Consider the following 27,459-nt stretch of genomic DNA (forward strand, 5'->3'; position numbering starts at 1 on the left):
CCTCATGCTTTTTATGCTGAACGAATGGCTCTCCCAAAGCCTCAACTGCTTTCCTGCATCTAAGACTGGGCACGTGCGGTTTCCCTCGGAGTCAAGTCTTGTACTCTCACTGCAAATCTTCACAGACCGAGATCAACTTTTAACAGTCAGTAGTAATTGCTACTCGTTCTGGGGCATGCTTGCTGGCACTGAACTTTCTTGTACTCTCTCTGCATAGTATATTTACCCGTGAATCTAAGCCTAAAAGTAAGCCAAACTGTAATAATCCTAATCCGACCCAGCCTCAACTAAAATTCCAACCCAAACCTCAAACTAATCTTGATCTTAACCTCAGCCCAAATTTTAATTCTAACCCACAGGTTCTCAAATTTATTTGGTGTACTACTTCCTTTTCAGAAAAAACAATTACTCAGCACCTCCTGCAATGGAAAACTGTTGTACTATACCCAACAGTTCTGCATAAAGCAAAGGCATCTGGTTTTGAAGCCCCCCCGCCCCTGCGCCCACTGACTGTTCTAGCGCCACCCCCTTCCCCAAGGGATCTTTGGGAAATACTGTCCTAACACAACCTTTACACTACATTAGTCAGCCAAGAATGCGTTTACTGTGATGTGTGTAGTTCTCAGTAAGGTTATGGGTGAAGTCGAAGAGTCTAGCACCAAACCCACCGCTAGGGAGGAAGTGCTGCCGCTCATGCCCTCTACACAGAGTTTCTCAAAGTGGGTAAATACTGTTGATGGTCAGCGTCTACATTTTCCAATTTGAGAGAACTCTGTCTCTACCGCTTATTAATTTCTGTGTACATTAGAGAATTTACTGGAGCTTTGCAAGTTTCAATAAAGGCATTTGTAAAATGTGGAGAATTAAATTTCTGTCACCCATCTCCAATGAAAACGGTACATTTCAATTGTCCATGATTTTATTCTACTTAGATCGATAATCACCATCCATAGAAGCAGCAATCAGGAAACCAGGTGACTTTTGGATGAGTCAAATTTGCTTCAAAAGTCCTCTTTATTCTTTTAAAAGTTAACAGCGTCGTTTTGATGACTAAGGTGTGCTTTTGACCCAAACCATGCCCTTTCCAAATGCTTTATATGCATGTGGAAGTTAGATCATGAAAACAGGGAGACAGAAATACAGCTCGAATGTCCCTTAGAATTGCGGATGGTGACACTTTGACTTGCTTGCTTTGGATGTGTCATTAGGAAAGACTGATTACCAGAAAATGGCAACCTGGTAAACCAGGGGGCCAGGGAAAATGAGACGAACTGACCCAAAGCCCCGACAATGTACACACACATACCAATGATCAGAAAGACGGTGAAGAACCAGCCATTTCATTCGGATGTTTATAGGGCCCTTGCTTGGCAAAGCCAGCTTGCTTGCAACCAACAGCCAACAGCCCATCAATTGGCATAACAAAAGTATCATGAACACAATAGGCGCTTGGAAGGAAGGTGCCTCCCAGCAAGGGAACCTTCTTCCCGGTGATAACCCAAGGGGTCTGGGTCCTCTCTGAGGCCTTGATCTTTTTTCTCATGGATCCCCACCCTCAAATGATCATCCCTAACAGCAACCCACGACTTTTGATTTGGCAATAATGTTAACCTTGAAGCTTCACTTTGACGATGAGGATACTACCTGGCATCGCTCACATTTAGGAGAGGACTTCAAGTGGCAAACAGAATTAAAAGATCCCCGTTCCCCACCCCCCACACGCAATATTTTAAAGGAACCTCATGTATGTCATTTTGCAGTTCAAAATTATTCTCTGTTATTTACATTTCAGTAAGGCTCAAGCAAGTCAAACTCAAGAATCCAACATATTAGGATTTTGACATGATGGCACTGAACCTGTAAATTAATTTTGGGAAAAACTGTCATCCTTACAGTGTCCTTACAGTGTCAAAGCATGATGTGCATATCCCCGGTTACTACAATCTTCACAGTAGTGATATTTGGATTATGCATTAAGGGAACACAGAATTCTTGTTGGAGTTAATTGTTTTGTTTTCCTTCAATAAGTGTATTTCTGTTTCACATCTTTTGAGTCGGTCAGAATTTCTAGGATTACATTAAATGACAATGGTAATTTTAGGCCTCTTTATTATTTTAATGTTCTTATTTTAGCACTAATTCTGGTGTGAGCTATTCAGTGTGTTAATATTCTATAGCCTTATTTCGTGTGCCCTGAGAATGGAGTTTGTGCAATGTTCACTTTTGTAATTTATTGATGCATATGTATGTGTATGTGCATGTGTCTATGTGCCTGCACAACATGCTAAGTTTATGTGGAACTTCAATGAATGTTTGTAGATTTGGAATATTCTCTGTTTGCGGGGGTCAGCATTGTTTAGCAGTATTACTGCTACTAATTATATGTATTCAAACTTTCCATGCCATTATTTACAGCTTATCTAATTGAACTAACAGAAATGAATAAACCTGTGTTAAAATTATACATACAAATTATAGTCTTATCTGTTTATCTCAGCTTTTCTAATGGATTTTGCTTGGCACAGGTTAATTGATGCATACAGGGCTTTATTGCCACTGTATCTTCATTATGACATTCTTTGGTCTATCAACATAAATAATATAAATCATCCTTTATTCCTGGGTAGTTGCTTTTGCTTGGAAACTAACTTTGTAGAAATTAATATTGTCTACCTTATACTTTATTTCATTCTATTTTATAGCTTGTTGTCCTTCCATCTATTTTTCACTTAGACACTGTTCTGGGTATGCCTCTTGGATGCAGCAAACACTTGGATTTAGCTTTTTCCCTTCCTTTGGGGAACCTTTGTTTCCCAGTAGTGGGGGTGAAATCATTGATGTTTATTATCAGACAGATTATTTTGTTAACTGCTGTCATTCTACGTGATTTTTCTTTTGTTTTGATTGTTTTGCTCTTTCTTTGAGTGTCTGTACATACAGAATGTGTGTGCATGTGCACTTAGTAAGTGGGAAGATGCACATCCCCTTCTTAATTCTATTAGTGTATAACCAAGTCTCCAAACAACATTTGATCTATATTTTTGTGAAGATTTGAGTCAACAATGCAGTGGAATTTTATAGTCCCTTCTATTCAAGAAAAGGCTGATTTTTAGACCCCCCCACACCCATTCTAAAAACAGTTTTATTGACACATAACTCAAGTGCCACACAACTCGATAGAATCAGATATTCACGAGAGTCACGCAATCATCGCCACCGTCAAGTGTAGAGCCTTTTCTTCATCTGCGTACTCATCATCATTAGTTCCCTTTCCCCCTCACAGCCCCCCTGCCATAATGCTAAGAAACTATGAATCTAGTTGTTGTCTCACAAGATTTACCTATCCTGACTGCATATAAAGATCATACAACTCCCCCAACAACAAATACAGTGCAAAAGAGAGCAGAAAATAATAAAAACTAGAACAAATAAAAGATACCACCCACCCAATTTTTCTAGATAATATCCCCACCCCACCCCCCTTTCCTGGAGAGCAAGTTGAGTCTAAGTGTGGCCCCCAATACAATGACATTGCCTCAACTATTGTCACGTGCACCTTCTTTCTCTATTCTAGAAAGCTTTCTTTTTTTTCTATTATGTCCTTGAGTCTTGTCATGGGTTGAATCGTGCCCCACAAAAAATATGGGTCCACTTGTTTGGGTCATGATGCTCAGTGGTGTGGCAGTTATGTCATGATATGAATACTCCCAGGGTGTGATCTGATGAGATCAGCCGATCCGTTGTGATGGGATTAGGGCGAGAGGCGAAGCTCTGACCTAGGTCAGAACCCTGGTGTAAAGGGGTGCTCCCTAGGCTGTGACGCACATCGCCAGAGATGCAAGGAGGGCCACTGAAGCGAAGCGAGAAGTTCCCACGTAAAGAGGGACTACTGACCCCAAGGCAGAAGCACCGGAGCGGAGCTCATCTTCTGGATCCAGGGTCCTTACGCTGAGGACCTCATGGATTTAGGGAAAGAGTGCTTCATGGAGATCACCAAGGGGCACCAGGCCCACGGATGTGGGAAGGAGAGAATGATCTTCCTTCAGAACCCACGGAGAGGAAGAAAACCTTCCGCTCGGCTGGCGCCATGACATTGAATGTCGAGCCTTCCACACTGTGAGGGAATACATTTCTGTTTGTTAAAGTCATCCTCTTGGGGTATTGTTGTTACAGCATCATTCGATAACTAAGACAATTATGGCTTCCTGTCCAATGGCTCTGGTTTTCTTTGGAAACACCTTTTTATTTGGATGGGAACTTCATTTTCTGGGGTCAGCGTCACTCTCTTTCGTATGATGCTTTACTCTGTGTAATTCATTCTGGGGAGACTCACCGAACATAGGACATTTAAATGGTAAGACTTTGTCTCATACACTTGTTGTCAGTAGAAAACCAAGAAACCAAACTCCCTGCTATCCAGTCAGTGCTGTCTCATAGCAACCCATAGGGCAGGCTAGAACAGACCTTGTGAGTTTCTAAGATGGTAACTCTTTACGGGAGTAGAAAGCCCCCCTTTTGTTCTTGCAGAGTGATTGATGGTTTCAAACTGTTGATCTTGCAGATTGCAGCCCAATTTGTAACACCTATGCCACCAGGGCTCCTTTGGTAAAGCAGAGGGCAGCAAAAAAGAGCCTGTTTGATGAGATGGATTGACACAGTGGCTGCAACAATGGGCTCAAACGTAACAATTGTGAGGACGAACCAGAGGCTGTCTCATTGTTGTACATAGGTTTGTACAGGAGTCATGCGTCAGAACTGACCGAACAGGACCTAACAACACAGCAACAACAATTCTGCTCTGGGAGCAATTTTGATGGTGCTTGCCTTCAACATTGTTTTAGAGAAGTTTCTAGCTTTTTATGATGGCATCTATATGGTTGTTAATATTTCCTTCTACTTAGTCTCACTTTATGTTTGGTTAGCAGCTTTTAATGTTGTGTCATTATGAATTTTTTGTCTATTTACTCATCTTAAAAGCAAGAGAAAAGTGCTGGGATCTTGTATTTTGGCACAGATTTAGAATGTGGATTGCTGTTGGCTCCACTTTCTCTCCAATTGGGCTCTGGTGCCTGTGGAATCCTCTTCTCAGACCTGTTCTTACATGACAGATTGGTGCCCTAGCCTGACTTACAGTGTTCTATGCTCTTAGTCTATTCTGCTGGTCTGGGATGAGGTTTTCTCGGATCCAAATGTCTGACTCCTTAATATCCGGAGCAGATGGAACACTCACAAATGTTGATTCCCAGCATTCAGGGACACCGGGCTTTCACCTTTCTCCCTTGGTCCTTTGGGTTTACTAGTGGAACCACACTTGAGAAGACAAAATACGTCACCAGCACCTTTCCCACCATCTCTACTTAGTGTTCTGTGTTAGTTACAGTACTTGAGCAAATAAAAATATCAGCGGCAAAGAGGAATGGCTATGTGTTATAGGATTAAAAAAAACTTAGTAGAAAGACAGTGTGATGGTGGAAAAAGATCTTTCTGTATATGTCCACGTGGACATTTAATTTATTATCCTTTGGAGCATAGTAGTGATGGGCCACTACTTAATGGTTCTATTCAATGTCATAGGAGCCCTGCTTGGAGGTTTGAGTGGACCAGCAGCTCCGTAAAGGTTTAAAGCATTGGAAACCCAAAGGGACATTTCTACTCTGTCTTATAGGAAGTCGATGGGTTGGCACCAACTCATTGGCAGGGAATTTTGGTTTTCATTCAATATCATTAGGAGCCTTAGTGACACAGCGGTTAAGTGCTTGACTGCTAACTGAAAAGTTGTAAATTTGAACCCACCAGTCACTACTTAGGAGAAAATTGTGTCTGTTTGCTCCAATAAAGGTCTCCAGCCTCGAAAACCCCAATGGGGCAGTTCTACTCCATCCTGCAGGGGTGCTATGCACTAGAATTGAATGGATAGCAACAGATTTTTATATATTATTATTATTATGCAATATTGTAGTCTTGAAGTTCATGGAATTTTCTACTTGCACAGTCATTTAATCAATTCTTTTTTTAAAGCAATTAAAAAAATAATTTTATTTGGGGCTCTTACAGCTCTTCTAACAGTGCACACATCCATTCTTTTCAACATTTTAAAACATGTCTTCTCTTCCTCAGTGGCTTAAGTATTGGAAAGGGAACTCCCATTAGGAGTTCTTTCAAGCCAGAGGTCTTTCAGTCAACTCCTCTCAGAGAGGATGCCTAAAAGTGTTTAGTCCTTAACCTTCCCAGAAGGTCTTTGCTGCTGTAACAATCAGTGCTATGTTCTAGGTCGCCCGTGCTATAATCTTGGACCTTGGATGCCAAGGGCAGCTTTGTGGCTGTTATTCTTCATGTGGAAAACATTAGTACCATTTTTAACTATTAATACATATTTTAAACAGCAAACAGTAATACAAACTCACATTCATTTAAACAATATAACTCAGTCATTTGGCATATAAGTTTTGGATTAGGGCCAGCATCTATACCAGTCACTTACTAGTTTTTTGTGATAATCTCAGGCAAGTTGATGAAGGGTTCCTGTCAGGTACGTGTTGGATAGGTAACCTTAAAATTGGTAGTTCAAATACATCAGCCGCTCCACAAAAGACAGATGAGGCTGTCTGCCCCATTATGATTGACAGGCTCAGAGACCCAATATAGGCTAACTATGAGCCAGAATTGACTCAAGGCAGGAGGGGTGTTAGGCAAGTTGCTTACCATCACATTTCCTAATCTGTGAAATGGGAATATTTCATAGGGATAGTGTGGGGGTAAAATAATATAAGGCAATCAAAATATTCAATTTAGGGCCTGATCCATGGGAATGCTCAATATATGCTAATCATTGTCATTATCAATATTATTCTTGAAAACACTCTTATTTTTGTTCCCCATTATAGTATTCTTGGATAAAAATATTTCTTTCCACTACTCCCACAGCAATAAATAAATCTCAAGAGTGGCACAAAGACTATGCTTCTTTCTCCTGAGGAAAAGGGAGATCACTGGTGTTTTCTAAGTGTTCATTTGACTTTGACATATGACAATCAAGTTCAGGAAGCTTCTTTGTAGTTCAGCATGGCTTCAACTGACACAGGAATTCTTCCCTTATTCTGTGAGGCCCTCTAATTGGGTAATTTTCTTGAGAAATGAAATTTACATACAGCAAAGGCAAAACCTTTGCATGGATGGGTTTGATGACAAATGTGTGATTTGCACAGGGTGGACGAGGCTATCGCTGGTTGGATGTTCTTTCATCAATTTCCTCTGTTGCTGAGAAGATGTCTTAACCCTGAGGCGGCCATACTTCCCAAGCTGAGCTGATAGGTCAGGCTAATCTAATACATTAGAGAAGCCATTTCTTTTGTCTCAAGATCCAAGTTTACTGTTTGAGGGCATGAAGTTGTTACCCACCTTGCTATCCCCCTAGACTAAAATCAATAACGAACGTAACAACAGTAATAACAAATCAACACTACCAATGTTAGTGATGGATGGCTTTTATTAGTCAGCCTGTAGCATGTGTCAAGTACTAATTTCAATGGTACATGCATATCACATAATTTAATCCATTTAATAATCCTTGAGCGAGGTACTACTATTTGTCCCATTTTATAGATGAAAAAATGAAGCCATTTGGCTGCGGTCACACTGCTGGGAAGTAGTGGAGAAGAGAGTAAACACAAGTCCAATTCTAGCCTGTGTCTTCTGTAACTGCATTTGCTCTATGGCTGTTCCTCTCCCTGCTCACAGACTCATAAGTTCATGTAAGTCTCTGATACTGGAAAGTCATTGCTGGAGAGGTATGTTGAAGCACACTTTCGTTTCCCTCATTAATTCCCTATCACAAGAGAAGGTAAAGATCGTGAGTATTCTTTTGATAAATGATTTTTATATTTTATTCATAAATATATTTTTAAATTAAATACTTTTATTGGAGGATCTTACATCTCTTATCACAATCCATACATTCATCCCTTGTGCCAAGCACATTTGTTGATATGCTGCCATCATCATTTTCAAAGCATTTTCTTTCTACTTGAGCCCTTGATATCAGCTCCTCATTTTCCCCCCTTGCTTCCCAACCTGCCCTCCCTCATAAACCCTTGATAAGTTATAGATTATTCTTTTCATATCTTACATCATCCTCTGTTGCCCTTCACCCACTTTTCTGTTGTTTGTCCCCCTGGGAGCGGGTTATATGTTGATCCTTGGGACCAACACCCCCTTCCACCCCCACCCTCCCCTAATCCTCCTGGTACCTCTACTCTCATTGTTGACCTTGAGGGGGTTTATCTATTCTGGATTCCCTGTGTTGCGGGCTCTTATCTGTAGCACTGTGCATGTTCTGGTCTAATCCATTTTGCAAGGCAGAACTGAGGTCATGATAGTGGGGGGGAGGAAGCATTATGGAACCAGAGGAAAGTAGTGTGTTTCACGGTGCTATACTGCACCCTGACTGGCTCATCTCTTCCTTGTGACCCCTCTGTGAGGGAATGTCCAGTTGTTTACAGATGGGCCTTGAGTCTCCACTCCAAACTCTGGCCCCCACCCCAGTATTTTGATCGTACATATTTAACTGGAACCTATGTTTCTGGGGTCATGGTGTCCTTTACATTTGTATTGTACTTCATAATTTTCAGAGAAGCCGAAACACACCTGCTGATGTATTAGATCTTCAAAATCACCCTGTGCAACTCTTGAGGAAGCTGACACTGTTATTTTAAAAGTAACGAATCTGCACAGCAGAAAGTTTAGAGGATGTAAGGGCTCTGTAGAGGAGCAGTTCTAGTCTGTCCTTGAGGGTTGCTGAGACTCAGAACCAACTGGATAGCAGTCAGTGGGCGAGTTAAAGGCCGTCCACATTCTTACAGGGAGATCTGGGACTGTTGGTGATAACTATTGTAATACTAAAGCACAATTAGGAAAATGCAATCTCTAATACTGCAATTATTAGAATATTGCAAGTTCCATGAGCTGCTAAAAGGACAAACTAATCTATCTTGGAAGAAGTACTGCCAGAGTGCTTCTAGATCAGTGGTTCTCAACCTGTGGGTCACGACCCCTTTGGGGGGGTTGAATGACCCTTTCACAGGGGTCACCTGATACATAGCAGTTGCAAAATGACAGTGATGAAGTAGCAACGAAAATCATTTTATGGTTGTGGGGGGGGCGGTGTCACCACAACATGAGGAACTGTATGAAAGGGTCGTGGCATGAGGAAGGTTGAGAACCACTATTATAGAGGCAAGGATGGCAAGACGTCATCATGCTTACTTTGGACATATTGTCAGGAGAGACCTGTCCCTGGCAAAGGACATCATTCTTGGTAAAGTGGAGGGGCGGCACAAAAGAGGAAGACTCTTACAGAAATGGATGGACCCAGTAGCTGCAGCAATACGGACAAGGGTGAGGGTGACCCAGGACTGGGCAGTGTTCCCTTCTGTTGTGCATGGGCTTGCCATGCGTCAGAACGGACTAGATGGCAGCTAACAATACAGCCATATGCCAGGTACTGTGCAGGACACAATGGAATATATGTGACCGAAGCAGACATTTTCCTTCCTGTGGTTCATAAGTAGTCTTTTGTGGGGAGACAAAGGTAAGGGCATATTCATACACATTAAAAAATATAAATAATATAAAGTGTCTATGCTTATAAATAGGTGTGCAGGGAAAGCCTAGCAGGCTCGGAGAGCCCATGAGCAAAGCTCTCTGACACAGTCCAGGGCACAGAAAAGGCTTCCTGAGAAATCCACTGCCGTTCTGAGAATGGTAGGGCTGGGAGTGTTAACTATGAATGGAAAGATGTTTTTTTCCAGAAAAAGAGAAGATAGGGCCTGAGGACTTTGGGGAACTCCAAGCAAGCTGACTGGCTACAGTATGTTCAAGGAGAAGAACGGCCCAAGGCAGAAACCAGGCCGTATTCATTCGGGGTTTGTTCTTTATCTAAAAGCAATGGCAATCCACTGTCAGGCTAGATTGCTTTGTGTTTGAAAAGATCTTGTAGGCTTAAGTGTGAAGGATGAACTCTAAGAACAAGAGGGATACAGTTGGACCCTCTAGAGGCTACTGTTGAAGGATGGGCCAGAGAAGATGGTAACTTGGGCTAGGGGAGGGTGTGGAGGTGGAGAAGAGTGGCCGGACTTAAGAATTCCTTAACAGGTAAATTTGACAGGATGTGTGCTGGATTCCATTATGTGGAGTGAGATACAAATAGGTGTCAAACATGTATATCAGGTTTCTGGTTTGTGCAATATATATGATTTCACTTGATACACCAGTGTGATGATGATGATGATACTTCCAATATTTAGATGAGACACAGATTCACAATATCTCCAGTCACTGAAGATGGTCAGGGAGAGAGCCAGGATTCACCCAGCTTTCCTCAAATCTGACCGTTGTACTGCTGACGTCTGCCAATGAGAAGAACTCCACCCCTTGGACGGTACGCAGAAAATGCCAGCACGGGAGTCACAATACTGTGGGCCCATTAGGGAGGTGACTCATTGTGTCCACGGGAACCTGTGAGAACTTCCTTGGAATTCCTGGCAGAAAGGGAGAGTTTTCTGTGTGGAGAAATGGAAGAATGAATGCCAACCTTTTGTGGAACTCAAGGCCCCAAGATCCTAGGGATGGTGAAGCTGTTTTGAGCCATAGGGGCCAGAGTGACAGGAGTCAGTCATAGGACATGCCTCCTCGGATATTTTGCAGCTCCCCTTTCTGAGAATTGTCTTTCCTGGCTTTAGAGACCATTTTACTTCTGTCCCCTTCTCGTGCCACAAAAACCTGCCAGGAGAAAAGGATCAGCTGTGAATGGTGTAATCTTCAGTGTGTGTGCCTTAGGTCACACAGATCCCTTTCCCAGGGGTATTTGTCTCTAAGTTTCTTACAATTTGCAGCTGAAAGCCCATTCTATATCACTATCCATAATGTTCGGTCAATAGTTTTAGGCCAAGGAGCACACACATTTTGTTGATAAGTATAGTTACCATTTTGTGGTTGGTAGGTATTATGTTTTTGCTTATCTCAGGTCCTACCATTACCAATTATATCTATTATATCCTCCATGTCTTACACTTAACTGATCGACAGAGATACTTGAGTCTGTGGTTCCCTGTTGACGGCTGGAACCCACTCGTGCCTTCTTGGGAGAAAGAGAAGGCTGTCTGCTCTCTTAAAGACATATGTAAATATATTTACGTAGGACAATAGGGGAATAGGTCTATGTGCATGTATTTGTAGGTTTAGTATTAAGGTAGCCGATGGACATTGGGCTGCCACTCAAGTACTCCCTCAATGCAAGAACACTTTGTTCTATTAACTGCCATTCCACGATGCTCAGCTTCCCAACATGATTGCTGTAGACACAGCAGATGCATAAACAAATGTGGTGAGAAAGCTGAAGGAGCCTGGCTATCAAAAGATATAGCATCTGGGTCTTAAAGGCTTGTAGGTAAACAATTAGCCATCTAGCTGAGAAGCAACAAAGCCCACATGAAAGAAGCACACCAGACTGTTTGATCATGAAGAGCTGAAGGGATCAGGTATCAGGCATCAAAGAACAAAAAATCATATCATTTTGAATGAGGGGGAGTAAAGATTGGGACCCAAGAGCCATCTGTAGGCAACTGAACATCCCCTTACAGAAGGGTCACAGGGAGGAGATGAGCCAGTCAGGGTGCAGTGCAGCAAAGATGAAACATACCACTTTCCTCTAGTTCCTAAATTCTTCACACACCCCCTCCATGATCATAATCCCAATTCTATCTTACAAATCTGGCTAGACCAGAGGATGTACACTGGTATAGATAGGAACTGGAAACATAGGGAATCCAGGACAGAAAATCGCTTCAGGACCAGTGGTAAGAGTGGCGATACCGGGAGGGTAGAGGGAAGGTGGGGTAGAAAGGTGGAACCGATTACAAGAATCTACATATAACCTCCTCTGTGGGGGATGGACAACAGAAAAGTAGGTGAAGGGTGATGTCGGGAAGTGTAAGATATGACAAAATAATAATAATAATTTATAAATTATCAAGCATTTATGAAGGAGTGGGGAGCGGGGAGGAAGGGGAAAAATGAGGAGCTGATACCAAGAGCTCAAATAGAAAGCAAATGTTTTGAGAATGATGATGGCAACAAATGTACAAATGTACAAATGTGTTTTACACAGTGGATGTATGTATGGATTGTGATAAGAGTTGTACGAGCCCCCAATAAAATGACTGAAAAAAAGACTTATAGTCTCAGAAACCCTGGAAGGGGTTACTTAGAAGTGACTCAATGGATGTGGGTTTGGGTTATATTGGGCTATAAGTTGCTTTGGTGGCTGAGTGGTTAAGAGTTCACCAGCTAACTAAGATATCAGTGGTTCAAACTCACCAGCTGCTCCAGGGGAGAAAAATACTGGCAGTCAGATTCCATAATGATTCACAAGCTTGGAAACTCTCTGGGGAAGTTCTACTGGGTCCAATAGGGTCACTATGAGTTAAAATCAATTAAAATCACTAGCAGTGGAGGTCTGAGTTTGCTTCAGTTGGTATTAAGCTTTGGTACTTTCTGGCTTTTTATTTGAGAAATGATATCAGCCCCTCCTATAATTATGATTATATATCCTCTTCGTTCTTTTTGCCCATCATTTCTATGCAGTTCCACTAACAAAATTGAATGCATTTGGAGCCCAGATTTGGGCAATTTATTACAAGTGTCCAAGACCCATCCTCTTTTCTAGGATGGGATCCAGACCATAGCACCTGCTAACAGATTGCTGCTCAAATGCTTACAAAAATGAGCATTGGGGTGACTATTTTTCTTAAAACAATTCATGCTGATTTTAATTGATACTAAAGTAAATGGGTACAATCAATTATGTAGCAGACAATGTTTATCATTTGAACATTTGGAAGAGTTTATCAAACCCAGCTGTTAGAGCATTTCATTAACAGGACGAAAAGCCAGGCATCTGTGAGGGAGAAAGTTGTCAAGGAATACCGAGGAGGTGGCAAATAAGACTATGCTGTGAAATGAAGTCTTTTCATCCCATAAATATCTATGACAGTTTAGTGGTAGGAATTTCATCTTTCATGAGGGGGATCTGGGTTCAATTCCCAGCCAAGGCACCTCCTGAGCAGCCACCGTGCAACTGGCAGTGGAAGTTTGTGTGTTGCTCATTTGCTAAATAGGCTTTAGCAGAGCTTCCAGACAAAGTTATACAGGAAGAAAGGCCTAGTGATCTACTGATCTTCCCAAAATATTGTTCTTCCCAGGATCATCCACCCCCAGTATTGACCTATGGCCAGAAGATGATACTCTTAGGTCAGCAGGCACTCAAAATATGACTGAGGAAGAGCTGCCTTTTCAGAGTAACTCTACTTTGCCATCATAATGCCTTTGGAACCTTCATTTGCTGATGGGCATGACGAAAAATGAGAAGAAACAGCTGCAAATATCAATTAATAATTGGAACTTATAATGCATAAAGTATGAATCTAGGAAGGTTGGAAGCAGTGAAACGTGAAATGGAATGCATAAGGACTGACATTCTAGGCATTAGTGAGCGGAAATGAATTGGCATTGGCCGTTTTGAATCAGAAAATCATATGCTTTATTATGCTAGTCACGACACAGGAGGAGTAGGGTTGCATTCATCATCAAAAAGGGCAATTCAAGATCTACCTTGAATTATAATGTTGTCTGTGATAGGATACTGTCTTTAAGTCCAATCAATACAATGTTTGGTATTTATACACCAACCACTAAAGCTGTTAATGAAGAAATTGAAGAACTCCACTGACATCTTCAGTCTGAACTTGATCACACATGCAATCGAGATGCGACTGGAAGGCAAAAGTTGGGACTAACGAGAAAGGAACAGTAGTTGGAAAATACAATACGATCTTGATGATAGAAATGAAGCTGGAGATCGAATAAGAGAATTTTGCAAGACTGATGATTTGTTCCTAGAAAATACCATTTTTCAACAACACAAATGGTGACTATACATCTGAACTCTTCCAGATGGAATACACGGAAACCAAATCGAGTATATCTGTGGGAAGAGACAAGGGAGAAGCACATTATCAGTAGCTAAAACCAGGCCAGAGGCTGACGGTGGAGCAGACCATCAATTGCTCATATGTAAGTGCAAGTGGAAGCTAAAGAAAATGAAATCAAGTCCACAGAGCCAAAATATGACCTTGAGTATGTGACATCCCAATTTAGAGAAACTTTCAGGAACAGGTTTGATGCATGAAACACCAATAACAGAAGACCTAAATGAGGGTGACCTCAAGAACATTGTAAATGAAGAAAGCAAAAGATCATTCAAAAGACATGAAAAAAGAAAAAGTGGATGTCAGAAAAGACTGTGAAACTTGGTATTAATCATAACTAAGGCAAATGGAAGAAATGAGGAAGTCAAAGAGCTGAACAGAAAATGTCAGAGGGCAGCTCGAGGAGACAGAGGAAAATGTCATAGTAAAATGTGCAGAGGACCTAGATTTAGAAAACCCAAAGGGAAGAACCCACTTAACATATCTTAAGCAGAAAGAAGTAAAGAAAAAATTCAGTCCTCGAGTTGCAACATTGAAAGATTCTGTGGGTAAAATTTTGAATGATCACATGAAGCATTAAAAGAAGATGGAAATAATACACTGAGTTGCTACCAAAAAGAACTAGTCTACATTGCACCACTTCATGTGGTAGCTTATGAGCAAGAACCAATGGTACCGAAGGAAGATGTCCAAGCAACACTGAAGGCATTAGCCAACAACAAGGCTCCTGGTATTGATGGAATACCAATTTTGTTAGTCTGGGTTGACTAGAAAAACAAATCCAGAGACATTCATATGCATATAAGAGAGGACTTTATATACAAGAGCAATTGAATATTGAGAAAACATCCCAGCCCAGTTCAGATCACGTCCATAAGTTGAATATTAACCCATATATCCAATTCCAATCTGTAAAGTTCTCTTCAGACCCATACAATGATGCAGAATGCAGGAAGATCACAGGCCAGTAGGTGGAAAGTCTTGTGGATCCAGTGGCACTGTAAGCATCTCAGTGCTGGCAGGGCACATAGCTCCTTGGGCTCCAGGGCTCTAGCATAGCTCCATGTGTCTTGTCATCAGGAATGTCTCACAAGGAGTGAGAGTATGTCCCTCCTCCAGTGAGCTATTTATCTCCTTAGTGCCTCCAAATGAGGTTATCAAGCTGTGACCTGATTGACAGGTGAAACTCCAACCCTTCACTCTTAATACTATCAAATTGACAACAGATTACCACACCAATGGAATTGCAAGTTGATGAAGCACTGGAAACATTTGTTTGTCTATGCCAAGAAATTTGTAAGACAGCTACTTGGCCAACCGACTGGAAGAGGTCCATATTTGTACCCATTCCAAAGAAAGATTGACCAACAGAAAGCTCAGATTATGGAACAATATAATTGATACCATATGTAAGTAGAATTTTGCTGAAGATCATTCAACAATAGTTGAAGCAGCAATACCTTGCCAGAGTTTCAGGTCAGACTCAGGAGAGGATGTGGAACAAGCTATATCATTGCTAATGTTAGGTGGACTTGACTGAAAGCAGAAAATACTAGTGTGGTAATTACATAATTTCACATCAGCTTGAAGATATATAAAATTGCAGGGGTAGTATTCAATATGTCGATCAGGTCACAGCTTGATGGTGCCAGCTTGTGGGCATGACCTTTTCATAAGGAGGACCCTGGGCACCTCCCCTCTATCTCTCTGCCTTCATCTTCCTGTTGGCTAACTCTGATTGCAGCCAGAGCCTGTGATGCATCCACTGCCATTGGATCCACACGACTTTGCAGCCACTAACCTGTGATATTTCTGCATCAATGTTTGTGACTGCATGTGTCTGAAGAGGGACTTAGGGACTAAACTTGGACTTATTGACTCGAGTTAGACTGGGATGGGATGCGTTCTTGATATATAAATACTTCTTGGTATAAAACACTTTCTTACATACATATGAGTGTCACTGGATTTTTTTTTCTCTCGCCAACCTGGCCTAACACAACCCAAAATGTGTTTGCTTGTGTTGCATTCAATCTGTGGATCATAACAAACTATGGATAGTTTTGAAAAGAATGAGCGTTTCATGCAGAACTTGTTCATGGATCGGGAGGCAATTGTGCAACAGAACAAGGGAGTACTGCAGGGTTTCAGATCAGGAATGTGTGTGTCAGGGTGGCATCCCCTTTGTCATCCTTACTCAATCTGCGTGCTGAGCAGACAGGGAAGCTGGATTATATGAAGAAGGACGTGGCACCAGGATGGGAGGAAGGCTTATTGACAACCTGTGATTTGCAGATGCCACAGCCTTGCTCGATGAAAGCAAGACAGGCTGGAAGTATTTGCTGATGAAAGATGAAGGATTGAAGCCTTCAGTATAGATTACAACTCAAATGTCAAGAAGAACAACTAGACCAGTAGGTCACATCATGATAAATGGAGACAAGGTTGGATTTTTCAAGGATTTCATTTCGTTTAGATCCATACTCTACTCATGGAAGCAGCAGTCAAGAGATCAGAAGACAAGTTACAGTAGGTAAATCTTCTGCACAAGACTTCTTTAGAGTATTGAAAGCAACAATGTTACTTTGGGGACTAAGGTGTTCCTGACTCAAACCATAATATTTTCCTTTGCCTCATATGTGCATGAAAGCCAGACATTAAATAAGGAAGATTCAAGAATAGATGTATTTAAATTATGGTGCTAGCAAAGAATACAGAAAGTACCACGGACTGTCGAAAAACCAAACGAAATGGTCTCGTGTAAAGTACAGCCACAATGCTCTTAGAAGCAAGGATGATGAGACTTTGTCTCGTGTTTTGGAAATGTTATCTGGAGAGTCCAGTTCCAAAGACAGATTTTTTGGTAAAGTAGAGGGCAGTGAAAAAGAGGAAGGCTCTCCATGAGATGGACGGACACCATGGCTTCAGCAATGAACGCAACCTAAGAACCATTGTGAGGATGCTGCAGGATGGGCTTGGTTTCTTTCTTTCTTTCTTTTTTTTTTTTACATGGGGTTGCTATGACTCTGAATTGACTTTTGAGTACCTAACAACAATACCCACCTGGCCATGATTCCTATTTTCCAACCAGATAAAATAATCAGCCTTGGAGTGTTCTCATCCAGGGTTACAATAAGAGCTTGGATTAGGAGGAATAAAAACTATATCCAACATGTGGTATCTGTAAAGAGCTTTGGCTGAGATGCATTGTTTATAGTGAGCAATTGTTTAGAAAATAGATGTTTACTCATAGTGAACGTATTAACATCTTTGCCATCATGCAACATAGATCCTGCGTTGTGTTTCCTGCATCACAAAAGTCTCAGTTGGAATAAAACTTTAATTAGCAATTCCCAAGGTGGAGAAACATATCAATGTCACTCTATGTTGGCATGTGTATTTATTTTAAAAAGAGAGAGCGAAGGAGAGAACTGAACACTAAGAATCTCTCTTTGGAGAGATGGAATCTTAAAAATGATATCTTTCATGTAAAACTGTAGGTGCAATATCTTCTCTGTAAGGAATTAAACGACTTCAGAAATGAAATGCCTCTGTGATTCACCAAGAACTAAACCATTCTGAATTTCCCTGAACTATCCATCTTTGATGAAAAGGTGTGTTTTAATATGACTGGATGCTTTCTCTCTTACACACACCCCGGTGCTTCTTGTGAGTTTCTTTGGTTGGGGCGGGATGATATTTTGATCTCAAGTAATAAGATAGACAGCTCTCCTGGAAAAGTGGTTAGGGGCTACATGATCAGTGTCCCTTCTGGCTTTTGGCACATTATAATTTCTCTGCCTCAAACAAACTGAGGCAAAGAAAATATCCCATTATATGAATGGGTGATTCTTAGCCTGCAAATTTCTGAATGCCCTCACCCCTTGGACTTTCTAAAATCATCCATTCATTTAAGGAGAGTTTGGTGGAATGAGTAAGCCACTGGCTTTTGGATTCTGAGGAGCTTATTCTGGGCAGGTGCTCATACTTGCGTAATGTATAAACTTTTCTAAAGCTGGATATTATTAGGTGGAAAGTGAGGAAAAATAGTGTACTTTATGAAAAGTGCCGGGGAGCACCTAGGAGATAACTAGGATTCAACCAGCACTATTTGTGATGATTTGGTATTCAGCTGGGCATGGGGTGCAGGTGACGGCTCCCCAGTGCCTTGAAAGTTTGAGGGTGGCAGTTGGCAGAAGCATCAGCGGATTCTCTCCCCTCTGGTCCTTGCTAGGAGATCTCCGAGGGAATAAATGAAGAAACGAAGGCTCTCTGTCACAAGCCTCTCAATGTTTACCCACAGCTTTACAACTCTCATCGATGGCTTGTCTTGCTAGACCCGACGCTTTACTTATTCCGTTTTTCTCAGTATAGCCCATCGTCGCAATTCAGGCAGGGAAACGCTGCATGCTCTTTTGGAGATCTCGGAAGTTGAATCACCAAGTGTTTATGGGTTAGGGTAAGAGAGGAGAGCAGAGAGCAATCAGGCAAAAATCATTCCCAGCGCCTGGAACACAGCATTTCAAATACACATGACACCCTAACAGTCTAGGACCATGGGTTCGTGTTAATTGTTATTATTTATTTTTCATTCTGAATGATCCAGGAGCATGGATGAATTCTTAACCCCTGGTCCTAATCTATGCCATTTCCTGCTATGCACACATTTGGCAATTTATGCTCACCTGGAAGAGCCAGAATGATCCTTTCACAGTTGAGGCAAAAGGGAGTCGAAAATGGCTTTGGAATCCTTTTAGATTAATTTCCTCACTTGGTATACAGTCTCTGCTCTGCTCTCCCAAGGAGATGGGGGTCTGAAATTTTGACTAGAACTGAGGCGAGACAGACTAAATGGCTACTGCAATTTACTTTTCATTTCCAACACAGGGTATTGCTCTTCCTCCCTTAGAGCATTTCATTATTTGCTAAGTTTCACAGAACTGTTTTAATAAGAAAGTTTTGCAAATATCCTGGGATTATGGGCTTTGAATGAACTTTCATGCCCATAGCATAAACCCCTTTGGCTTAAACCTATCCCACTTAAAAGCCCTTATAGCTACCAGCCGCTAGATCCTTTCTCTTTATACTTAGGAGTGCATGGCACACAGACACATGTGGACACAGATGCACACACACACACACACACACACACACACACACACACACACACACACACTACTCATATGCATTATGCATCTACATGCCTTCTAAGAACTGTCCTGTTGAGTTTGTAGTCCAGTGCGAGTTACCGAGCACTGATATGTAAAGGAAGTTCAACCAGACAGTTTAATCCTCCAATTTCCTGTCTTTTAATCAGCCCCTGATTCTTTTGGGTTTAAATTAGAAACATTCCTGACAATATTCAGGACAGGTGAAGGAAAATCAACTAGAAAATAAGGACAAAGCATTTATTTTACTGTCTAAAGGTCACAGGAGAAATATGAGTGTAATAACAGGAAATCAAGATATTTTTCAAGATAGTAGAGGTACATGGGCTAGCTCTAAGTAACCAATCACATTTTGGAATGAATTACATTTGGGTTTTAATTTGATTTAAGGGAAGAAAAAAAAAAGAAATTGTTTAATGTATTCATTTCTCCTCCAGTATAGGAAATGGTACTCCAAAAGATGTTGTATAAGGCTAACCAAAAGGACATGACAAGGTGAACTTCTGAGAGCATGTGGGAACAAAAATGATAAAACCCCACTTCATTCATAGTTTACTCTGAACTGCTTCTGGCCAAGACCATAAGGACATCGTTTTTATAAAATGTACAGAAATACTTGGAGCCAATGCATGTTCTTGGCAGTTAATATGCTCACACATATTTATAATAATGGGTTAAATATTTTAAAAAGGGTACATTTAAACATAAGTTTAGATAGTACCACCGCATCCTACACAAAGTGTCTTAAAACAGGGCACAGACGCATGAAGTAAAATGTTTATAAACATAGTCATTGCAGACACATCCTTTTGAACAAATACCTTTGGTATTGAGAATATGATTTGCTTTATTATTTAATCAATACCCCCTCACGTTGACTTATTTATAGCCATTGTTGTGATCTCACATTATTTTAATCATTATCATTAAAAAGAGCTAGTGCAACTTCATAGACAAAACCTCATTAGGCAAGGCCTTCAATGGGAAAGAGAAAACAATCATTAGCAAAAGTTGTTACGATGGGAATTAACATAAAATTAAAATGGTAGATACAATGTAAGATGTGAATCTAAGCAAAGGACAGCGACAAAAGGTTTCCACAAAATAAGAGCTTTCAGTTCGGTGTCTGCAGCAGCCAAGGTTGCCAATCATTTTCGAAGGAGGCTGGAGTTGAGTGTTTTGAATTGTTAAACGTGGTAACACCGTCTTCTCCACAAGCACCTCACTGTTTTGTATGTGAACTTTAAGAAATAGACATTGCTACTACAAAACCTCGCCTATCTTTCCCGCTCACGTATTTCCTGGCCTGCCAAGGCTGAATGTGAAAATTTGGATTAAAGTTATGGACAGCTCTTCATACAAAAGTCGTGTGGCAGGTTCTGAAGCGAGTGTTTCCAGAGGAAATGCCTGAGACGCTAGCATGGGGTGAAGACGGTCGCTGGATGACTTGAAAACCCTTATGGCAGAGCTGCCATGATTTTTAAAAAGTTTTGGAGTGAGGGGAGAGTAGGCAGAAGTAAGACAAGTGTGTTTTGGTCATTCACTTCAGAACAGTCCCAGAACACCAAGTCATTATGAAGAGGAGAAGGCTTATTGGCCCTTCTTTTGAAAGCCACATCGGTGGAGTGGAGGTGATTCCACTGGTTAAGAACTGTTATTTCATCACATGCACACACGCGGGATTCTTCCTTTTCATTTGGAGTGGAGGACAATTTCATGAGAGTTTTATGTCGGAAGAGTTCGATGAGAGATGTCACAACAGAGCTAGATTAAGTTGGTGTGTCATATCTATTTCTTGATTTGCATGATTAAAGCATTAGAGACATGGCTCAGATATCAAAAGATTTCTCATAAGTGGCAGGGCCAAATGTAATTACCCTTAAAATGGACAGGCTCGAACCCTGGCTGCTGGCTAAGTAACTTCTAAGCTTGTTTACAGCTCCTGGACTTGGGAGAGTTTTCCTTTGCTTTCTGGATCGCGAGACTTCTCTCTTGAGCCACTTTGATACCAAAAGGTACATTTACCACTTCTTATATTCTCAAACCAACATTCATTCCCTTCCACTAGAAAAAGCCATAGAAAGTCTTAGAGCTGGCCCTTGTCAGTATTTCACATTTGAAAAGAACTGGTTCTTAAAAGAAGCCTTTTCATAACAAAGCTAAAATTTAGACTTAACAAAACAAACAAAAAACCAACAAGATGATTCTAGTCAACGAACTGAGCTCCTGTTAGTTGATATCAAAAAGTGCCTTTCAGAGCCTACTGTAACTAGGGTGAACTGTGAGAGGGGGTGGGGACAGAGGGGTAAGCAGAGGAGAGAGCGGGGAAGAGAAGCAAATTTGTTATTTATTCTCAGTCTTTTATTGACCAGTTTCTTTCATTCTAGTGGGTCTTTTTTTTAATTTAGAAAAATTAAAATGATCCAGGGTTCTATACATTCTCATCCTAAATTCCGGGGCAGGTAAGGGCTGCCTACAGCGTGGTCCAGCATATTCTACCAAACTAAAACAAACAAACTCATTTGCCATACAAATTGTTTACGATTCATTAAAAAGCAAAATTGCATATCCCGGTGCTGGCAGCTGAGGCCGAGTCTCCGCGGTGGAGGGGCTTTCAGTGCGTTGCCTTTGTATGCTGGGAGCACCAAGCCGGAGGTTCCCACTAGGAAGCCGAGGGTCTGAGCAGCCAGATGACGCATGAGGTAATTTTAAAGCTTTATTTGCCTTTACTGTGAAACTCAGAACTTGTACTGTCCTTTGGTTAAAGAACCATTTCAGCCAGGGGAGAAGTTTGATTTAATTTTCTTTTTAAAGCGTGTGTGTGAGGATTATTTGTATAGCGAGGGGGGTGTGGGAGGAGGTGGGGGAGGGAATGCTCTGGAAGGAGAGAGGAGGTCGAAGAGGAGATGTGAATTTTCTGTGATTTTAATTAGTCCTCTCCCGCCTTCATCAAAGTCCTTCATTCTCCACCGATAACCGGACATTTACATTAGAATCATTTGTACCCGGCAGATCTGAAGGACTGGGGAATCAGCATTTACTTCTGAGGGAAATAAAATCTATCTCTCCCCCCAACCCCCTCCAGCCCCCGTGGTAACTTCTACAACTTCTTTAAGCAGTACCCTGATTTCTCGCCCCTTTCAAAGCAAAGATGCAGGAGCAGTGAAGTTTGGGAGCAACTTTCCCATGGTAGTCCACAGCCCGCCCAGCAGCAATGTGGGCTTGCCGCATTGTTTATTTTTAGGCGCTTGCACTGCTAAATGTTTCCACTACTTTTATATTGTATATTCTCAGCGGTAAAACATCTGTGAAATAATTTTTAATCAAAAGCAACCTCCAAGTAAACTTTTCAATAAGAAATGACAGTTTTCCAACTTAAAAAAAGAAAAGAAAGCGGCATTTGGCGATCCCTGCAAGGATGTGTGGTGGAAAGATGACACAATTACCATAAAAAGCAGTAGTCTATAAAATCTACGAGCTTTTCAATACAAGGAGCACAATCTTTCAGCCAGAACATGACATCAGTAAAGGTTTTTTTTTTAATAAAGCGTACAACTTAACTTAGGAAATAATAGCTAAACCAATCAGAATATTCATTTCTGGTGTTTAACAAGCTACAGAAGGCAAAGCACTAGGCACCATGAGAGCATGCATACAAATAGACCTTGTTCTTGCTGGCAGAAACTCTAATGGGAAAATAAGTGCCTTGAATAAAAGTTCAAGGTCTTAGTGGAGAGTCTTCTGCTGATCTAATTAACCCAAAGCAGCATGTAACCGTCTCTTGAAGCCACTGGTAACATTCCTAATGCTTAGTTCAGAAACTGCAAGTTACGACACACATGTACAGACATACCCACAACCACCTTCACTCAAGTCCTTAGGATGGACACACTGCACCCCAAGAAGCAGCCAAATTGATTCCTTTGGTCGCTCACTTTTCAAAACCGCTCAGTCTTCAGGACGCTTGAAACTTGCCAGAATGATAGCCACCCTTGTCCAGGAAGGGGACAGGGCCACTCTTTCTGCAGGTCATGCAATGAAACCGGCCATGCCTTGTTTTGTAATTCCATTCGCCAATCTCCCCCTTCCACACAACTCTCTCTCTCTCTTTTTGCTTCCCTTAAACTGATATCTATGTGAAATGAGCTGAAGTTCACGGTCCAGTTAGGAACAGATAATACATTCATTGTCCTGGCAGCAAACTTTTTTTTCACTCCCTGGAAGAATTCACGCTTGCTGCAAGAATAATAATTACGGAAAACTAGAAATGCACCGCTAATGAATTAATCCTTAACGGACCCCCCTCTAACGAGGGCAGTCGTGATTTGAGGACTCTTCCTCCCAGGAGTTGCCTCCCCTGTGACAATGAGCTATTGTGCACCCTCCCAACTCACTCTACCTCTTATAGACCCAAGATGTCAAAGGTTGTCTGGCCTGGTTGACCATGACATATGAGTTAACTCATTCTGGGGCGGCACGGTGGAACTTTCTGAAAACTTTATTTGTACCCAGAGTAACTGGACGCTAAGGTGCTGAGGTCCTTTCCCATGAGAGGCAGCACTCCTAAGAGACCTGTTCTGACGTAAACAAACAGGGGAAAGTTAGATGAGACCTATGGGCTCCCTGCTGGAAAGCAGGGCCCGGAACCCAGAGTTCTCTCACAGGTGACTTCAGGCAATCCAATTAATGAGGTAGGACCAGAATTCGCTCAGGACTTTCAGCTCCCTAGTGCCCACCATGCATCCTCAGAAAATACCACAGCCAAGGAACAAACATGCCCCTCGTCATTTCGGAAGACAAAAATCCAAGGCTGTAAAGCCAGAGAGAGAGAGAGAGAGAGAGAGAGAAACCTGAGGGCCAGGACAAATGTCCAAATGTGTATCTCAAGACCAGCTTGGCTCACATACACATCTCCACCTTAAAACTCCCCATCCTCTTAAAAATAAGCAAGCAAACAAACAAACAAATAAATAAGTACAAACGGAGCAAACTCCCAAACTCTGTCCCAGGGAAGAACCAGGGCAAAGCCTTCCTGGGAACTCAAGTCGCAGGGTGCCAGAGAGGATGGCACGAGCGAGCAGCGTGAGGCGGCCTCACAGCAGTGTGAAAAAAATCAAATGTGAATTTGATGAATGTGAGGTCTGGGACATTTTGTCAAAGAGGGAGGGAAAGTAGAAAAGAGGGAGAAAAAAAAAAAAAAGCAGCCAGCAGCCCCGGCTGCCAACTCACCATCCACCAAGTTCTGGCCGAGATGTCGTAGCAGAGCTGCCATTTGATGGAGCCGTCGGAAGCTCTCCCTGCCATTACGCTGTCAGCAAGCTTCATCTGATGCTAACTCACGGGAGATAAGACACCTAATTGAGAAAACATTTGCAGTGGCATGTGGGGCAACATGTAGTCCGGTCCATGCCATATGGAATCATGGGTAAAAAAAAATCTCCTTGACAATGAACCAATCTCTCACAGACCCAGTGGCAAGGTGAAGTGGAGATGAAAAGTCTCCTGCTCCTTGTACTGTCTTCTCCTCTCTCCTTTTTCAAAAACAAGAGCCCACTGCCACACATCAAAGGGAGGCGGTTAAAATTAGGGCTTCATCACTCAGATGATTTTGGTCTGCAAGGTTTTTCCTTTCCTTCCAGCCACCAACCCCCCCACCCCCTTCTTTTTTTTTTTTAAGGAGAATAAAGAGATTTAATAGGACAAAGGCAGGTAGTGGACTGCGGAGGGAGATCGCCACAGGCTATTAGCCTAAAATTTCTGCTTGACAGATGGAACTGCTTAGAGACTATCATGCAATGTTTTGGGCTCCCCCTCCCCTGCCCCCTCCTTCTTCGACTTTAAGTCTGATTCAGTATCTGTTTTTCACAGCCACTTCTCTCAAGAACGTGAGCTGCGCATTGACGGGGGAAAAAGACCAACAAAAACCCAAACTGTTTCGTACAGTTTTGCCATCTTGCTCATCTCGTTTGATGCAAAGTGAAGCTGGATATAGCTGAATGGGGTTTCCAGAGAGTGAAACAAACAAACAAACAAAATCGAGGAAAATAGGACTCCACCTTTGTCTTAACAAAAATTATTTGATGCGTTCATTTGGTTGTGATGGAACATATACGTGATACGACAGCGTTCACGCCTTTGGTTTTTGGCTTGACTGGCATTGTGCTTAGATGTTTGTGCTTATGTTGGAGTATATATGCCACGGATATTTCTCGAGTTCTAACCTAAATGAGACTAGGTACCTCCTTTAATTTTAGTTAGTTGTTTGTTGGAACCATTACTTGTTTTTTTTAACTTTCACAAATTAATTCTAGGCTCGTCATTCTTTAGAAATAAAGTGATCCGTCATTATCAATTCAGCTGAACACCATTAAGGCTAAACTTGACAGCAATATTTCCATTTTCAGGGAAAATCACATCTGATTTCCTTGCTGTAACCAAACCACCTTCTTCACAGGAATTTAACCACCTATCTTCTTTGTAGCAGCCGAGGGCAGGTGGGGGGTGGCGGGTGTGTGTGTTTGGGGGTGGGGTGTGCACCACAACACGGACCTGCCAATGAGCATGGATGTAAAAGGAATTATCCTTTTTTTTCCAAGCGAGAAAACTAGATCTGGAAAACTGCTGTATTTCAAATCATTGTACTTTAGGACCAAAGGGGAAAGAAATACAGTGACCTGTTTTTATTCTTTGAAAGTAGTGTGAAATTAGGAACTGCAGAAATACCTTTCTAAGTGCACGGTCTGAAACGCATCCTTATTTTTTTTTTTTTTTGTGGGGGTGGGCAGCGGAAATCACCAAGAACCAAGCAGCCATACTCCACAGTTGTCTACACTGCGGTCTTCAAGGCAGACGCTCCTGAGCACGGGGCATGCATTTCCCGGCGTTTCTTGGGACAAGGGAACTGTACTCGTTTAAAAAGTTGCGTTTTTCCAGCCCAACTACAGAGCAAGCTTGTTTTCTTGTCATGTGTTCCAGGTGAATTTTCTCAAGGCATACATTCTAAGTCCCAAGAAGTTCAATTGGTGGCTTTTATTTTCCTATGTCCAGGCCCCTTCCTAGGTTCACTAGTAGGTGTTCTTCTAACTCTTTAGCGTGAGGTGCCATTTGACTATTTAACTTTAGTTAATATGTCATATTAACTATTTTAACGACTGCTTAGACAAAATAAGTTTTATGAAAACCGAGTGCATCCACTCTGGCACCTTAAATGTTTGAAGGTTTAAAACATGATGCACAGACTCCTTCCCAGAATGAATTGTAAGCACAACAAAAAGAGCCCCCCCCTCCCCCCGCATCCCTCATTGTAATGGGGGATTCTTTGGATTACCTGGGTTAGGAGGTTGTCTCTGGCATTATTATCAGATATATTAATTGCCATTACTGTTAGGAAGCATGTTCATATTCTTTTATGCCCCATGACACCATTATCTTTCTTTTCATGGAAACCATGTACTCCAGGACAGGAAACGTTGTCACCTTAAGTGCCCATGGCAACCGTGGGCTTTTGATCAAGAACATGCTCTGAGTTTTTCAGCTAGAACATTCGCTCCTGCGGACTCAGTAAGATTCCAGGGAATTCCTCAGTTTATCATTTAAGAAAGAAGGGAGTGGTAAAAAGAGTTGGACATTCTACATAAACTAACACCCCCTCTTCAAAAAAAAGATAAAAGGAAAAAATGCAAAGAGGTGGATTAGCATCTGTCTTTGGATCAACTGCCTACTCCATTTCATCCTTTTCTACGTGCCCCTGAAGTGCAGACAAACCCAAGCTTCCTGGCTTTAGGATGTCTTCAGCTTGCTCTAGACCCCTGCATATTTTCTGTTTGTGGGCCCACAGCCCTTTAATTCCCAAGTGCATTCTGCAGTGGCCTCTAATGTCGCTTGTCCAGGCTGTTGTATTTCTGAGCGGTAGCCCGTCCTCTTGTACCTCCGTTGTTTGTTATTGGATGGCTCACAAGGTAAACTTGAGTCCAGATTTCACCTTGTGACTGTAGAATACACAGGTTAATTTTGTTAGAGATGGATTGGTATTTGGGAACAAAGGAATGATAAATATCATTGGGTAATCATGTTTTTAACCCAGCTCAATTCAGTGCATTTAACTTTATCATGGTCCCCCAAGAGGCTGGTGGAAGCTGCCCTGTCCCGTATAGCAATCAGTCCTTTTACCATATGGCCCACTGCTAATAGCCTTAAAACAAGATTAAATACAACATGTTGAATATTGCAATTATTGTGGGAAATAAAAT

The 27,459-nt window shown here is 41.7% G+C and overlaps 1 protein-coding gene across 2 annotated transcripts in view; it reads right to left on the reverse strand.

Annotated features, from left to right (window-relative positions):
- The window catches only part of NFIA (nuclear factor I A), a 693,058-nt gene extending 668,508 nt beyond the window's left edge, over positions 1-24,550 (reverse strand). For both annotated transcript variants that reach the window (XM_045292063.1, XM_045292062.1), the window contains exon 1: positions 24,440-24,550. In XM_045292063.1, coding sequence (XP_045147998.1) covers positions 24,440-24,535 — 96 coding nt within the window. In that variant the 5' untranslated portion in view covers positions 24,536-24,550. The remainder of the gene's footprint in view (positions 1-24,439) is intronic.
- Positions 24,551-27,459: the final 2,909 nt, after the last annotated feature.

The sequence above is a fragment of the Echinops telfairi genome, unplaced genomic scaffold (genome assembly GCF_000313985.2).
Source record: "Echinops telfairi isolate 266 unplaced genomic scaffold, ASM31398v2 ScPeMD7_443;HRSCAF=831, whole genome shotgun sequence".
In the NCBI taxonomy this organism is placed as follows: Eukaryota; Metazoa; Chordata; class Mammalia; order Afrosoricida; family Tenrecidae; genus Echinops; species Echinops telfairi.